Source organism: Lepisosteus oculatus, chromosome 22 (genome assembly GCF_040954835.1).
Source record: "Lepisosteus oculatus isolate fLepOcu1 chromosome 22, fLepOcu1.hap2, whole genome shotgun sequence".
NCBI lineage: Eukaryota > Metazoa > Chordata > Actinopteri > Semionotiformes > Lepisosteidae > Lepisosteus > Lepisosteus oculatus.
In genome coordinates, this window is record NC_090717.1 from 13,329,098 (window position 1) to 13,344,624 (window position 15,527).

Here is a 15,527-nt window from a genome sequence, read left to right on the forward strand (position 1 = left end):
TGAGTGACTTGTTGGCACAATACACATTAATGCTTCTGGGTAAATCCCATCTCATTTTGGCAATGGATCCAGACATGAAATGAGACGTTACTTCGTGAGAGTTTATGTAAGCAAAGTGGCACTGGAGCACGTCTGGCCCTGATCAGGTCAGGTCTCTCAGGAACCAACGCAGCGTAGTCTACTTCAGAAGCCAGCACCTCATTGAAACCAGCACTCAGCATGCAAAAGGAAGACATTGTTTATTCACCTCACCCCACCCCAATAAGAACATTTGAAGATGAGATTAAAAACAACAAGTTCTGTTTTGAAGAATTGAAAACACTCAATTGCAGAGAAGGATGAAATAATGTCAAAACCGACAAAAGTAAACTTCTTGACAATTAAATCCTGCAGAAAATGCTGTTTGATATCACTCTGTTTTTTGGAAATCTTTCTAGGAAAAACAGTTTAGAGCACCTTGGGTATAGAGTCCATATTTATAAACAAACTGACATATAATCAAATGCATTCTTAGTGGTTTTCTTCGAAAAGACTAGCTCCAGTTATGTTATGTCCAGTTATGTTCATTAAGAGTTTTATCTAGAACAAAAATTCAAAAACCAATGCAGCCCTTTCTGCCCAATTTTGCCCAGCACACATCTGTGACATTTTTACAGATCTTAAAAATAATGGAGTATCTATTCCGTCAAGCATGACTCCTAACTGGTTTATTAACAACATATTCATTGAGAAGTCTAATAACTTGACAAAATAGTGATTATTCTGTATCCGCAAAGTAGCTTGAACACAGCTGTTTGATAGGAAATGTATAAATGACAACAACCTTACACAAAGAGAACAGGAGACACTGATTCCCAGTCTGATGATACCCTCAATTGCTAGGAGACAGGCATGCAACATCCAGGAAACACACCACAATGGCAGAATCCTCAGGAACATCAACACTACAGAACAGTCAACGGCGCATGCCAACGTCTTTTAACCTCAGCCACTTTTAACAATTATTATTTTCATGTTGGATAAATATGTAAGGAAAAAATACTAATTACGAGAGAAGTTACAGCTATGAAATGAAAATCACAAATAACCCTCTGCTTTCAAAACTCAGACCGCTACCTGTGACAGGGATGTGTCTCTTTCTTTACATTTACATAAGGTGATGTGATGAAGCACACCAAGACTTCCTGCTCCCTTCCTGTGAAGGTGCATAGGAGGGGTGAGTGCTACTTACCTTCAGCTTTTTCCCCACAAACCACGGTATTGTTCCCTAATTCTTGAAGTTTGATGGGTGTTGGAGGCTGTTGTTTTGTCCCCTAATGTCAGTCCAGTGGGAGAATCTAAGATGGCCACCGCAACCCTGCCCAAGTGTGAGGCTGACTGAAATGACCAGCTCAGAAAAGGGGAAAAGGCTTCTGACCTTAAAGGGAAATGTTACCAGTAGGTCATATACTACTGTATCTAATTTACCTATTATATCCTACTTTACCTGTTTGGCTTATTACGTTTGGATAAATAAATTCCTTGTTTTATTTTCCAACATTAAAGATCTCCATTGAGACCTACTTCTGATCACGCCCGAGCCCAGTCACTTGGCTGGGAGGAACAGGGATAAAGGGCACTGCATTAACAGCACACACAGAGGATGTTTTGGGGTACATAACCACATTACTTTACAGAAGCATAAAGAAAGAGACAGGCTGCCCTCCAATTCCCCTCGTGGAAGGGGGATCAGGAAGGCACTGATCCCACAACCCTGTCAGGACGGTTAAGGTCCGCTCACAGAGCAATAGAGGCCTCTGCTACCTGAACTCCAGCTCTCGTGGCTGGATACCTGGGTACAGAGGTGAATCTGGCACTGGGTGCACTGGGTGCTCTTTCCCAAATTACTGGGAGTGTGAATGCAAACGTTTCCTTTCCCTTGGCCACTCAGTCACAATCAGTGATGTAGCGGAACGGACGGCAGATATTTCAGGACACAGCTGATATACCCAGGGCTTCAACCTCCCCGTGCAAGCAGGTGGTATTGCATGCTGTTCTCTGCCCTCTGGCTCTGACGTCCCCACAAAGTCGCCCCTTCCCTGACGTGACCGTAGAAAACATCTAAAGAAAGAGGAAGCTCTCTGGCACTGAAGAGATGAAGCAGATGAATTCAGTAAAAAGGGGAGCAGCGGGGCGCCAGCTTGAACCGGGGGGGGGCTTGTCGCACGGGGTGAGGACTCTGCTGGCGTCGTAGAAACGGGTCTCTCGAGCTGGCGGCCGCCGCCCCCCCGGTCCTCGCGCCCTGTCGCCGTGGTTACATGACGCTGCAGCGGTTGCGGTGCAGCGCCCCCTGCAGGCGGATGGAGCTGTGGTTGTGCCGGAGGCTGCGGGCCACCGCGCTGCCCAGCAGCTCCTTGAACAGCAGCGTGATGTGCCAGTTGTACTTGGCCGAGCACTCCACGTAGCCACACTTCCAGCTCTTCTTGACCAGGACGGACACGGCCCGGCGCGGCGTGAAGCGCTGCCTCTGCAGGTCCCTCTTGCTGCCCACCACGAGGATGGGCACCTCGCTGCTGCTGCCCACCCTGCAACGACACGCAGGCACACGGGTCAGACAGCTGCCCCCAGCAGGCACACGGGTGAGACAGCTGCCCCCAGCAGGCACACGGGTCAGACAGCTGCCCCCAGCAGGCACACGGGTCAGACAGCTGCCCCCAGCAGGCACACGGGTCAGACAGCTGCCCCCAGCAGACACGGCTCCCAGGTGTTCAGCTCAAGCTTTGCTCTCCTCTGGGGGCAGTCTGTACGGCTGCACGGGCCGATACAGCGAGGAAGACGAACACTGCCAACGCAGAAGACGGCACCATGGCGGTGCAGCAGAGAAGAGAGTCACTTTACGCTGTTGGAGAGAGAAATTGCAGTGGGGGTGAAAGTCTTCCTATGTCTGTTGCTTTTACACCTGGGGGATGCAGAGGCATCTTCCAGATGGGTAAATGCAGAAAATAATATCGGGGACCCAAGTTGTTGTGTCTTCTCAGGGCTCCACTGCTCCTGGAGATCCCCCCAAAAAACACTCTTTTCAAGGGCAGACAAAGGTCTGACTTCATGTTTTTCAGCCTCCGGGATCTTACATGAGCTAATGGCAGTTGCAGGATCTTTCCAGCTTTCTGCCTTAGCTGAGAAATTTCTGTACAGGCCGATATAAGATGTTATCACGGTGTTCTGCCGATTTGTGCAAGAGCCCGCAGTGTGAAATGTCTCACTGAGCCAAGCAGTCGGTTTCCCTGTGCTTTCCAAATGTCTACATAAACAATCAGAGGTCAACGCTGCACACTGCCAAAGCTCTTCCTCAGGAAAAATTAAATCCCCTGCTGATAATAAAGTGTATGGCAGGTAGTTCCATCTTATTCAGCCATGGGTTTACACATCTCAAAGGACCACAGGGAAGGGAATGAAAGTATCGTTCAGATGTTGCACCAATAAGCAATGAATTCACATTAACTTTTTTTACATGCAACAAAACATGAACTGTGCATGTCTTTCTTAAAGAGATGATTGTAACACTGAACAGTGTCAGCAGGAGAATTTAGACAATTGTTCAGAAAATCATCTTGATGAATAGCTGTAGCACGGTGCTGTGTGTATTCTGAGCCACCCTATGCTTCGGCTGTAACCTCTCAACCTCACTTTTCCTTCTCAGATTGCTTCTGCTACTTCTCCTACTGCTACACAGCCCAGACAAGGGAGGGGGGGGGAGGCAACCAGTTTTGCAGAGGGCACTTACATGTGAACCGACCCCCAGCAAACCTGAGACATCTGCTCATTGCTCAGGTTTAACTGCTCCCCTGACGTAAGGTGTATCAACAGTCAATGAATTGCAAACCATTAAATGCAAAAATGTAATATAATGCAATAATCTTACAACACTAGGATGGATCATAAATGTTTCTAAGAATAAGTGAAATAAAGGCGATGTGATACAAGACATAGGAATTGCAAAGATCAGCAATGTGATCTAATGGCAAAGGAGGGGCTGGAAGATAGTCCTGTAGTTTCTGGTGCAGTAGGTGGGTCTGCATCACAAGAGCAGGGAGGTGAGTCCGGGGGAACCAGTCAGCGAGCTGCAGCAGTGTGCAGGAGTGTCTGGGAGTTCTGGTTTCCGGTATTAGGGAAGTCACTGCTTTGCTCAGATCCATCCATTTCCTAACTGTTTTATCCAGTACAGGTTTGCTGGTGAGACAAGCATATCCTGGACAGGACAGGACACACCCAGACCACCAGACATGACTACAGAACCCAATTAACCCACCAGCGTGTCTTTGGACTGTGGGAGGAAACTGGAGCACCTGGAGGAAACCCATGTGAACACAAGAAGAACATACAGGCTCCACACAGAAAGCAGGAACTCAGGAACTGACCCAGGGCCTCACTGCTGCAAGGTAGCAATGCTAACCACTGCAAAATGCCCTGCTGTAGAAATGGGTGTGAATGCATAAATAAACCTGTTTAATAGTTAATTACTATTTATATTATTATTTACTATTACTAATTATTAAGTTTCGCAGTATTTTTTTGTTAATAATTATTTAATGTTGTCAGAGGCTGTTTCAAGAATCATTTTCAGTGCACCTAACCAAATACGCAAATGACAAGCTAAACAATTACAACAGTTTCATTGGCTCAGTGGAAATATCAGCTTGTCCTTTAAGAAATACCAAAGGAAACAATCCTTCGAAAGACAGATTATTGAAAAAGTAGTTTTGTGTAGCTCCAATAAATGGATTGGTTAGACATTACATTATTGCATTATATATAGTCTCAGAACAGCACACTTTGTTTTTCAGATAATTGTATTTTTCCTAACAAATTTATGTAGCAATTTCTCTTTGTGGCATGGGAGTCTGATACAGGTACTATGGTCAATTACTTTTGCAATTACTCCATTAAAACAACTCGCATAGTTCAACATGCCTCTGTGGAAGGTCCTGACAGATGTAAATGACTCTGTCTTTGCCTCTCAAATGATTTTAGGAAGAATGAAGCACTTGTGCTGAATAAAGGATTCAGAATGTAATATAATCACTTTAGAATGTATTTCTGAGGTAATACTTTATTAAATCAGCTGCTGATTTATCATCATACCAGTCTGTGGAGAAAGAGAGAACATTAACAATATTGATTTTGTTTCCCATAGTGGTGGAAGTCACTGTATTAGCAAGAGAGCAGGCAAGGGAGAGACAACTGCTTCAGGAGAGCTGTGGCCTCAAAAAGGGTTCTTAAAATCACTTTTAAAAAAAGTACATATTTTGGTGTCTGAAATAATGATTGTGGTTGGCACAGCAGCATTGGGATCCCGAGTTCAATGCCTGAATGGATCATTTCCTTGTGGTTGCATGGGTCTCTGAAGGCTCTGATTTCCTCCCACTTTCCAAAACCATGCTGTTGCGGCTCATCTGTGTCTCTAGCAGTCGTGTGTTTGTGCGCCTCATGATGGACTGGCCTACGGTCCAGAGTGTTGTCTGTCTCCCTTGTGGGAGACCTTGCACCCTGTGTGGGTCATCACAGCCCTCGCCACAAATAAGCTGCTTTGTGATCAGTCACGGAGACACTGCTTTGAAAATATACATGTACAGTGCCTGGCAGAAGCATTCGCCTCCTTCCAGTGATGTTCCATTTTGTTGAATCAAAAAACATCATAGCATCAATAGCCACTTATCCAATTCAGGGTCATGGTGGCCCGGAGCCTAGCCCAGGAAGAACCGGGTGCGAGGTGTGACACACCCTGGATGGGTCGCCAGTCCAACACAGGGCATACAGACACACGCACACTCACACCAGGGCTAATTTTCCCAGAAGCCCATTAACCTACCAGCATGTCTTTGGCCTGTGGGAAGAAACCAGAGCAGTCAGAGGAAACCCACATGAACACAGAGGGAACATGCAAACTCTGAATTGAACCCAGGCCCCAGCGTTGCAAGGTAGCAATGCCAACCACCCACTGGCTGCCCATTGAAAAGGATATATAAACATTCTGTGAACATTATTAAGGAAAACGAAAGCTCAAATGGAATATATCAAAAGGGTGAAAGAAGTTAATTTAAGAAATGGGGAAAAAAAACAGAAACTAGAGCAGCTTTAATTACAGACTACTACATGCAGAGCAGTGTAAGGGTGACCATGTACACTGTTCCAATACTGTGTTCCATTTAGTGAAGTGAAAAAAAAAGAAAACCTTAGGAGTGAAGTTCAAGAGCCTTCGAGTGCAAATTCTCGTGCATCAGCAGTGGGTTTCAGGCTAACATGAATATATCGAACAGGATGTTAAGCTTAACAGCATGAGCTAGTGCTTTAAGTGTTAGCACGTCTTATCATGTTGCTTGTCACTTTAATTTCTGTGCGCTGTACTGCTACAGTATATTTCCACTTACAGGTGTGTACTTGTAGAACCTGCAGTGCATGCAGGGATTGTATTAGTTTGTGTTTCACGCTCTGTTTTGGTCATTGTGCTTTACGTCACAATTGCAATAACTTATTTCCTTTGCATGCTCCAATCAATGTTTAATATTACAGCACTGTAAGCATTTTGACGGTTTATTGATCGCTCTGTGTGAACTGGGTAAAGGCATCAGCTGATGCCAACAGTGATCATGACAGTTTTTAGCTATTCTTAATAAAGCATGTAACGGACTACAACCCCATTGTTTTTTTTACTGAAATCCACACCTAATAATTTACCTGCATGGGAGCGAAGTCCTGCCAGAACGAGCATCGGGATGGCAGGCATTCGTCTGAATAAATAAAAGGCTTCCTGTGTTGCAGGGCTGCGGTGGGGGCTGTGCCAACAATAAAACTGAGTACACTGAGTGACGTGTAATTTCACCAGAGACACAGCTGTTCACAGCACAGGGAACGGCGCTCTTCCCCTGATCTCAGAGAAAAAACACAGCAGTCCCGAAGAGCAAAGACAAGCTATTTGCATCATTCAGACAGCCATTCAGCTTCTGTAGCTACATAAATTGAAATAAGAAATAGCTGTCTCTTGCCTTACATTGTTCGCATTGCGTACCTTTTTCGTTTTATTGATTTAAATTGAAAAATAGCATTTCCTAAATACCGGAGGTACAAATGTTGTACATCAAGAAATGATCATTCTTTCATAAAACATCATCTGCCTGTAATTGAGAAAATTCATACTGATTCTACCACAGGACCTCAGAAGGCTAAACAATTATTCTAAGCATATTCCCCACCAAAAAAATAAAACCACAGCACCGCCAAAACAGATGTTTCTTTTCTCTTTTTACCAAACCCACTAAAGGGATATATTTAATTTTACACAATTACTGGTCATGAAAAGGAGAGCCAAGGAGAAGAAACTCCAAACCAATAATATCTTCTGCACACTTGTACTACTGTACACAGCAACGTGACTAGAACTTTTAATCTGCTAAGCAATGCTGTGTTGTTGTGCCACTAAATGCCATCTATTATAGTCTCAATAGCCATATAATTTTTAATTATCAGCCTCTAAAAACTCCATCCAACTATCTATATTGTAACGCTTACGGCCGACAGGTACTGTGTAAGAGCCGGCTTACCAGAGCAGGTGACGTCACCGCCCTTCCCTGTGGTAGCAGGACCACAGCCCCTGGGCTGTAGAGAGATCTCTCTTTGGCTCACCGGGCTGGGTCCCTGCTGAGTGATGCGGGAGTCCCGGGTTCGAGCCCCCGACGGTGGGGGGGCCGACCTAATGCGGCAAGGGCACCCGCCAGAGCCCCCGATGTGTTACATTGGTGTCAGCAGCGGGGTGGGATAGCCCTTCGCTGGGGACGGAGAGTGTAACGCATATGGCCGACAGGTACTGTGTAAGAGTCAGCGAGCAGGTGAGCAGATGGAGACCAGATCAAAAAAAGGGCAGGTATCCCATCTTAATATCTACTGGAAGCAGGTATACCGATTGCTGATAGGAGAGCAGATTTCAGAACACCATTCATCATCATGCTGTACTGTACACCTCTCAAACAGTGGAGCACCAATGTTGTGCCAACAATAACCATTTTCTCCGTTTGAAAAGCACAAGATTTTGTCACCACCCATGCATTGTCTAGGTTTACATAGCTGTAATATTAGATCCAATCCTGTGTCCATCAGAATGGCCACAGACGAGAAGGGGTTAATTAAGTGGCTAGCTTGATTCTGTTTCTGTAGAATCTCATAGCCAGTAGTGCTTGGAATGGCAACATCTCCTCCCCCAGCAGATAGGGAATCGAACCGAAAACACACTTGTACTGTATATAACTTTATAATGGGTAAATGGGTGGACATGTGTCATTGGCACCACTGTACAAAACCACAACAAAAAACACTCAACATAAAATAGTGTACATACACGTTAAAAACAAACAATAGTCCTAGCCATATAACAGTACACATATGCTGTATATACTAGTATATAATATACTATATTTAATACATATAGTATACAGTCATGCTCTGCCCATATTACACTAATCCCATAGCTTCATATAGGAAACCGTCAGTTAGCTGCATTTATTATACCAATTGCACAGGGAACAAAAGATTTATTGTACTGCAGACATTTTTCTTGGCCATAGGCATTCTAAACCCATTCTAAACCACCTCCCTGAAAGCAGCAGTTTCAAATGGGAATGAAGAGGGTGAAGGGGATTATCAATGATAAGCTGAGCTGTCCTTTGAACTGCAGTATGATTTGGCACTTTAAGCTGTGTCTGTGGTTGGCCAATTATTTTACTAGCAGTATTAAGAGTTCCCACCCAACTTCCCCTGACTCTCAACACTCAGGCTACCACACCACACTGAGATAGGAGAAGTAAAGATGCTTTCCACCAGCATCCAGGAAACGATACAAGTCCTTGCATGGGGTACTGCAACACAGTATAAGCTATATTATACTAGTGACGCCTATCCAGGCACTCTGGTTGCAGCAAGCGCCTGAAGAGGGGGAGGGACTTCGTCTCAGGAATGCCAGTCAATGGCAGGAGCCAGACAGCTGCCAGCCATTTTGCACTGATCCTGGAAAGATACTTTCATCCTCTGGAACAGAGCTTCACGCTGTGCAAAAACCACACCCGAACATTGAACCCTGAAGCTGATAAGGTCGGAATGACATTCAGATCTTCCGAGAAAGCACCTCTAAGGCCACTTGAATATGTCTGTCCTCTGCACGGTGCACATCCAGTCAGAATCCTTTCAGAATCTCCTCAGACATACAAAGACGTCTGTAGTCAAAATGGCAGGATCCTAAATTGAAGGCACTGTTCTGAGCTGCTAGATCTTCAGTTGCCAGGCACACATCAGCTCCACACTGACGAATGTGGAATGTCCAGGCTCTCAGAGAGCTGACTTGGGATGGAAAGAGGACTCTGGGCAATCAGGATTTATTACTGATCCACATCAAGAGCGGTACAGGAATATAAGCCATGGCATAGGATGTCTCTTCCAATACATGTGACACTTGGCAGAGGTCTTCAGCTGATGATCTTTTAAAGAAGCCTAGAAAGATTCTGGCTCTGAGGACTACTGTATACAACAACTCGAAGTAACGAACTGTATTTCTCCCATATAATTACGGAGGGGCATACATAAATACATAATGCATTATATGTATTATGTATATATGCCTTTGGGATTTTTTAAATTTATTTTTTAACAATCACAATCAGCACAGTCAAAGAAAATTGTTCCTTTCCCTTTTTATCATAAATATACATATATAAAATGTGATATTATTTGTGATTTTTTTTCCTAGCTTAGTGTGATGAACATGTATAAGGCTGCACATCCCACCCCACTACGATGAGGGGCTGTGGTGGGCATTTCGAGCCAACAGTGGCCGAGCTGCGGATGGGAAGAAGGCAGGGGACAGGTGTGCCGGGGTACCTGTGCTCCACAATCTGCTGCCGGATCATTTTCACGTACTCGAAGCTCTCCACGCAGCAGATGTCGTAGACCAGGATGTAGGCATTGGCGTTCCGCACCCCTCTGCACCGCAGGTCCATCCACTCCTGAAGACGTGTGACAACAGAATTGCATTGGGAAAGGTTAACGTCGAGGCATACTGGTTATCGAGAGTTTTTTTTACTCTTTTAAAAGTAGACGACTCCTGGCTTCAAAACCCACAAAAATCCCCATATGTGCCGGTCCAGCCTGTGGTGACTCCAGCCCCCCCTTGGACCCAGCCAGGGGTCCTGCTGCCGTCCGGAAGCTCCGTCTGCAGTGCATGTCACACGCTTGGCACTGCGTGACTGAGAGCCAGCAGGGCAGTAAGCGAGAGTCAGAAATGCCCCCCCCCCCAAAAAAAAAAACACCACAGAAAGAAATGTCATCAATTGATTCCATCATTCTGCTCGAGACTTAACTTTCTAGCAATGTTCGCTTTTCTTCTGCAAAAATGCACAACTGCAATCTCGAACTTTTGCTTAACCAGCTCTTCCTGCTGCTACAACCCCCGGGCCTCTTTATCACTGTAAGTCTGCATCACCAATACTGCAGCAATGTAGTACCGAGGCGGTGGCAAACCTTCTATGTGTATTGACGAGTGGCAAAGAGAGGTCAGTTGTACAGAACAAGCAATCTACATGTTTCAGGCAGTGGGGCAGGAGGGCAGCATGGTGGTGCAGTGGTTGTCAGTGCAGTTTTGCAGTGCTGGAGTTCTGGGTTCAATTCCAGTCCTGGGGTTCATGTGTGTTTCCCCCAGCTGCTCCAGTTGTCTCCCACATTCCGAAGACTTACTGTACTGGGAGGGTAACTGGCTTACGGGAAAACTGACCCTGGTGTGAGTGTGTGTGTCTCTGCCCTGTGACGGGCAAGGGTCCCTCCCAGGGGTACCCCGCCTTACATCAGCTGGTTTTCCAGATAGGCTCCTGCGCCCCCATGACCCTCAATTGAGTGAAGAGGGTAAAAATGCATGGAAGGATAGGATATAATGGTCATGTCCCAGTAGCGACGAACTTATCTATAATGACATAATCAATCACTATAAAAAGGGCTAGAGAAACAGTAGTCTGAAAATGCTTTAAAAATTCCAATTGGAATTCAACCTCTCCAGGGGGTTATACATTGATCATCGTGAATATTGTATTTTCCCCACCACCTTCAGAGAGTGATGGCATGGATTACTGATCCAGAGAGAATTAATCCAGCTTCAAAATAATATAAACACATACACAAGGCATAAAGTGTACAAGATCAAATACATGAAATATAGGAGACCTTTTTCTAACAGTTATTGTGCTAGTATTATGTCCTATACTGTAGGAGAGTGAAACTCTGCAGAGCAGAACATATTTCCACAACAACTTGAAGCAATCTGAGCAAGACTAAAAACTATCCAGCTTTTAAATAAAGACGATTAACCCAACGAACATTCTTGATCACTGTTTTTCAGAAAAGGGCATGCAGCTCACAAAGGTCCGCAGGAGCCCCCCGCACCCACAAACAGTAGCCATAAAATTTGAAAACCTCTGTTCTAGACTACAAATCATCAGTAAACTGGTGGTAAAATCTGTGCTGCAGTATAAAGTATATTGGCTTGAAGTCAGCATCCAAATGACAGCTGTTCTCTTTTTTTCCAGGAATGACCATATGTTCCAGCACAGATATATTTAAAGAGACCCTGCAGCTTCTGAAGTGCTTTGCAGGTAAAGTACCCTGCAGTGTACAAGCTCTGGCAAATTAACTGGACAGGTGCAGACATATGTTACCCAAGGAACTGAACAAGCGAACAGCCTGTTCAGGAGCATTAAAGGGGTTTCTTTGCAAATCTATTTCGAGACTTTGTTACTACGCATTCTAAAAGTTTTACTGAAGCAGCCAGTTAGCTGGCTCAGGCCTTGTGTCATTCAGCCACGCTCCAGTGCTCAAGACCCAGCTTCAGATCACAGGCCCCAGCCTCAACTCTATCTGCAGCACCATTCCAAGTGCTTTTCTGGAACCCCTCTTTTTTGGTTATTTTATTTTAACTGGCCTATATGCAGCCATCCATTTTCGAGACTGCTCGATCTGATACAGGGCATTGTGGGGAGCTGGAGGCAGTGGGATGCCAGTCCATCGCGGGGCAGACACACAGACGTTGACAGGCACACACTCACACCAGGGCTAATTCTTCCAGGAGCCAATCCATTAACCAGTACGTTCTGGGGCTGTGGGATGAAACCAGAGGAAACCCAATTACTCATTTTCCTGGAAACACAGGGAGATGGCTTCCCTGGAATTGAACCCAGGGCCCAAGATGTGCCACTGTGGCGCTCAGCTTACTTTTATTCTCATTCTTATGACACACCGAGGCTCCGAATGGGCGTCTTTGTTCCCGTTGGGCTGAGGCCTTCCCTGCTCTACGGTTTTTACTACATCCCTGATCCCCACACAGTGCCGAACCCCCAAAACAGGACAGAGCTCTGCAGGTTCACGCCGGGGTAGTTAGAGCAGGCTTCCCCAGGCGCTGCTCGCCAGGCTGCAGTGGTCAGAAGTGCGCGGGGGAGCTAATTGCATCGGCCTCAGCCGCGGACCCTGCCTTCGCGCGGGAGCAGTGAGCCCGAGCGGCTCCTGGCAGGAACGTGCGATCGTGCGCGGCGCTGGGCGAGCCCCCGGAGCCCAGGGGGCGACAGTCAGCAGCGCTGCGACCCAGGCCTCTCCCGTTGCCCCCAAGAGAAGCCCCGTCTCTGCCTGCAGCTTTCGCAAGAGAGCTAATTGCCCTGTGAAAACGCAGGAGCTGCAGGGGAGCCGGTGCCTATCCCAGCAAGCGACCTGTGCATCTGTCCTGACGCCACTCCATCGCAGGGCACACCCAGAGATAAACACGCACACATTCTCTCCAGGGCTAACTTTCCCAGAAGCCAGTTAACCCACCAGCATGGAGGAAACTGGAGCACCCAGAGGAAAGCCACATGAACATGGGGAGATCATACAAACTCGATGCAGCTAACTCCCCAAGAATGGACCCGGGTCCCAGAGCTGTGAGGCAGCAGTGCTAACCACTGTGCCACTGCAATGCTCTCCCTTATTAAACTTATATTAGGTCTTCCATACACAGGTATTGAGGTATTATGGTTTGAGTGATGAAGACAAACTGAAGGAACTGATGGTTTTCTGAATTTTTTATTTTTATTCTCCAGCAATACAGCAGCAGACACAGCAGCTACTAGATTGAAAAATATAATTTCGATCCCAGGACACAAAACATCTCTCCAGACAAAAAGGAGGTAAGACAGCATTCGCCGTTATAGTCACGTACAGATTAACAAAGAGTTTTTTCACAGAAGCAATAAACTTTTATTTCTTTGATTAAAATCATACTTCAGGCACCGGCTCAGCTAGAACATGAACCTGTAAATGCGGCAAGCACACTGGAGGCCTCCTGAAAAAAGCCACTTCCTGTTCTGTCATAGGAAGAATGGCCTTGAAATTCCCGGAGTAGTTACTCCTGGATAATTTTATGGCAATTTAGTGTAACCTCCCCCCACACACACACACACCCCAAAAACAGAAGGATGAAAGTACAAGGAGCCTCACAAATACTAAGAAAACCAAAATAAAATACATCAGGAACCCAGACATTCCAAAAAACACATCTTTACCAGCAACAGACCTGTCTTTAGCTATTTAACGGTGCTTTATGATCTAGAAAGTGTGATGAATTTAGCTGCAGAAAGTGCTAGCTTTCAGCTGACGGGAGTCAGTCTTTAAAAACCAGACACCAAAAAGAAAAATACACTCATTAACTCCAGCTGAAAGGAGGAAGCTGCAGACTGGTGTATAAAAGAAAACCAAGCAAGACATAAAGGTGTGATAAAGGAGTCAGCGTTTCCCAGCCTCATCTCAGCACAATGTGCTCCTGCTTGTTTTCTTAACTGAGCTCTGCCGTGTAATTAAATCTTCTCCAATTTAAGTTATGAAGGCAATCTACTGTTAGGAGCTGCAATGTGGCACTTAGTGAGAGAGACAGATGAGGAAAAATGCTGAAACATACAGTACTCCACTCAGCTTGTTCTTCGGCTGATTCAGTAGGCCTGTCTGTGGCATGCGATGTCAGGTAACGGTACTGTTTTCTGCTGCTGTGCTTCCCTAGGTGTTCCCTGTTTCCCTTTGTTTTCAAGCGAAGCATCCATTAACCCCGCACCTGGGAACATGAATCATTACATTCCAGCTGACGGTCATGGATAATTTATACTGGCTAGCTCACTTGGGGATTCTGCAGAACGAGCACTGTCTACCCCAATTCCCTGTTGGTGCAGAGCAGTTCCTACTGGTGGATGATGGTCAGGTCATCACCGGTTTCAGAAAACACCCACATCCACAGTTAAGACTGTAGTTCCAAAGCACTAGGGGGATTAAAGATTTTATGTACAATCTTACATCCATCCATTTGATAACTGCTTCTTCCCATTCAGGGTCACAGAGACGCCTGGAAAGCAATGGGAGCATGGCAGGGTACATCCTGGACGGGCCTCCAGTCCGCCACGGGTCAAACAGACACGCACAGACTCAAACCAGGACCAATTTTTCCAGAAGCCAATAAACCTGCCGGTATGTCTTTGGACTGTGGGAGGAAACCGGAGCACCTGGAGGAAACCCATGAGAACATACAAACACACAGTACATACATACAAACTGCACAAAGACAGCAGCCCAAGTCCAGAAATGCACCCAGGACCCAGAGCCGCAAGGACACAATGCTACAAGAAACTTGAGATATTCTGGCTAACATTAGCGACTGTTCAATACACTGACATCCGCAGCCAAGTTAATAAGGAGCAATAAATCTCTATTCATCACATGGTATATTCAATACGTGTTTTATGCAACCAGAGTTTGTTATGAACTTTTTAACATTCAAATCATTTCTAAACATGAAAGGAACATTTCTCTAAGGACCAGCAAACTGGCGAGGAGCAACATCAGCTCAAAACGTTGTGTGCAGCCAGGGAGTGTTTATACACGGGGGAGCCAAGGCACAACACTAGATTCTGACCTCCTCCTGAACCTCTGTGAAATAAAACCATTGCAGTAGTGCAGCCAAATCCCACTTTCAGACATAAACAAGTTAACAAAAGTGTATTTAATACTTTGCTGTCAACCCACCTAGCTGAGTACACAACCTGCCAAAAGGATCCCCAGAACACAGGCGTCTATCTAGATTTGTATCATGAGAGGTGATTTCCACGGAGGATCTGAGGCAGAGCAGGAGGGGAGAAAGTGACTCCAGAGACAAACGCGATCGAGGTGAGGACTTATCAAGGCCGAGTGTGAGAGATTCTCCGTCTCTACGGTGCAAGGACAGATAAAAGATTGATCTGCTACCCCCCACTCCGCCTCTCTTCCCTGTCCCTTGAGAGGAGCCTCAAGGGGCTGCTGTGAGAGAGGGGAAGATGAGGGGGTGGAGGGCAGCTGAACACAGGGAAGGGAAGTCTGCATCTCCTGTTCATGCAGGGGAGTGTGCCGGTGATTCGGAGAATCGGACGGCTCTGTGTTCCTGTGCTTTGACGCTAGGCTCCATCCATCATTTGTGA

At 45.9% G+C, this 15,527-nt stretch overlaps 1 protein-coding gene across 4 annotated transcripts in view; it reads right to left on the bottom strand.

The window, feature by feature from the left end:
- Positions 1-222: 222 nt before the first annotated feature.
- The window catches only part of rasl10a (RAS-like, family 10, member A), a 31,172-nt gene continuing 15,867 nt past the window's right edge, over positions 223-15,527 (bottom strand). For 3 of the 4 annotated variants that reach the window (XM_069182136.1, XM_069182139.1, XM_069182140.1), the window contains 2 exons: positions 9,901-10,025; positions 223-2,564 (listed from right to left, as the gene is read on the bottom strand). In XM_069182136.1, the coding sequence (XP_069038237.1) occupies positions 2,294-2,564; positions 9,901-10,025 (396 nt within the window). In that variant the 3' untranslated portion in view covers positions 223-2,293. The remainder of the gene's footprint in view (positions 2,565-9,900; positions 10,026-15,527) is intronic. The other variant, XM_069182137.1, reaches the window with a different exon arrangement.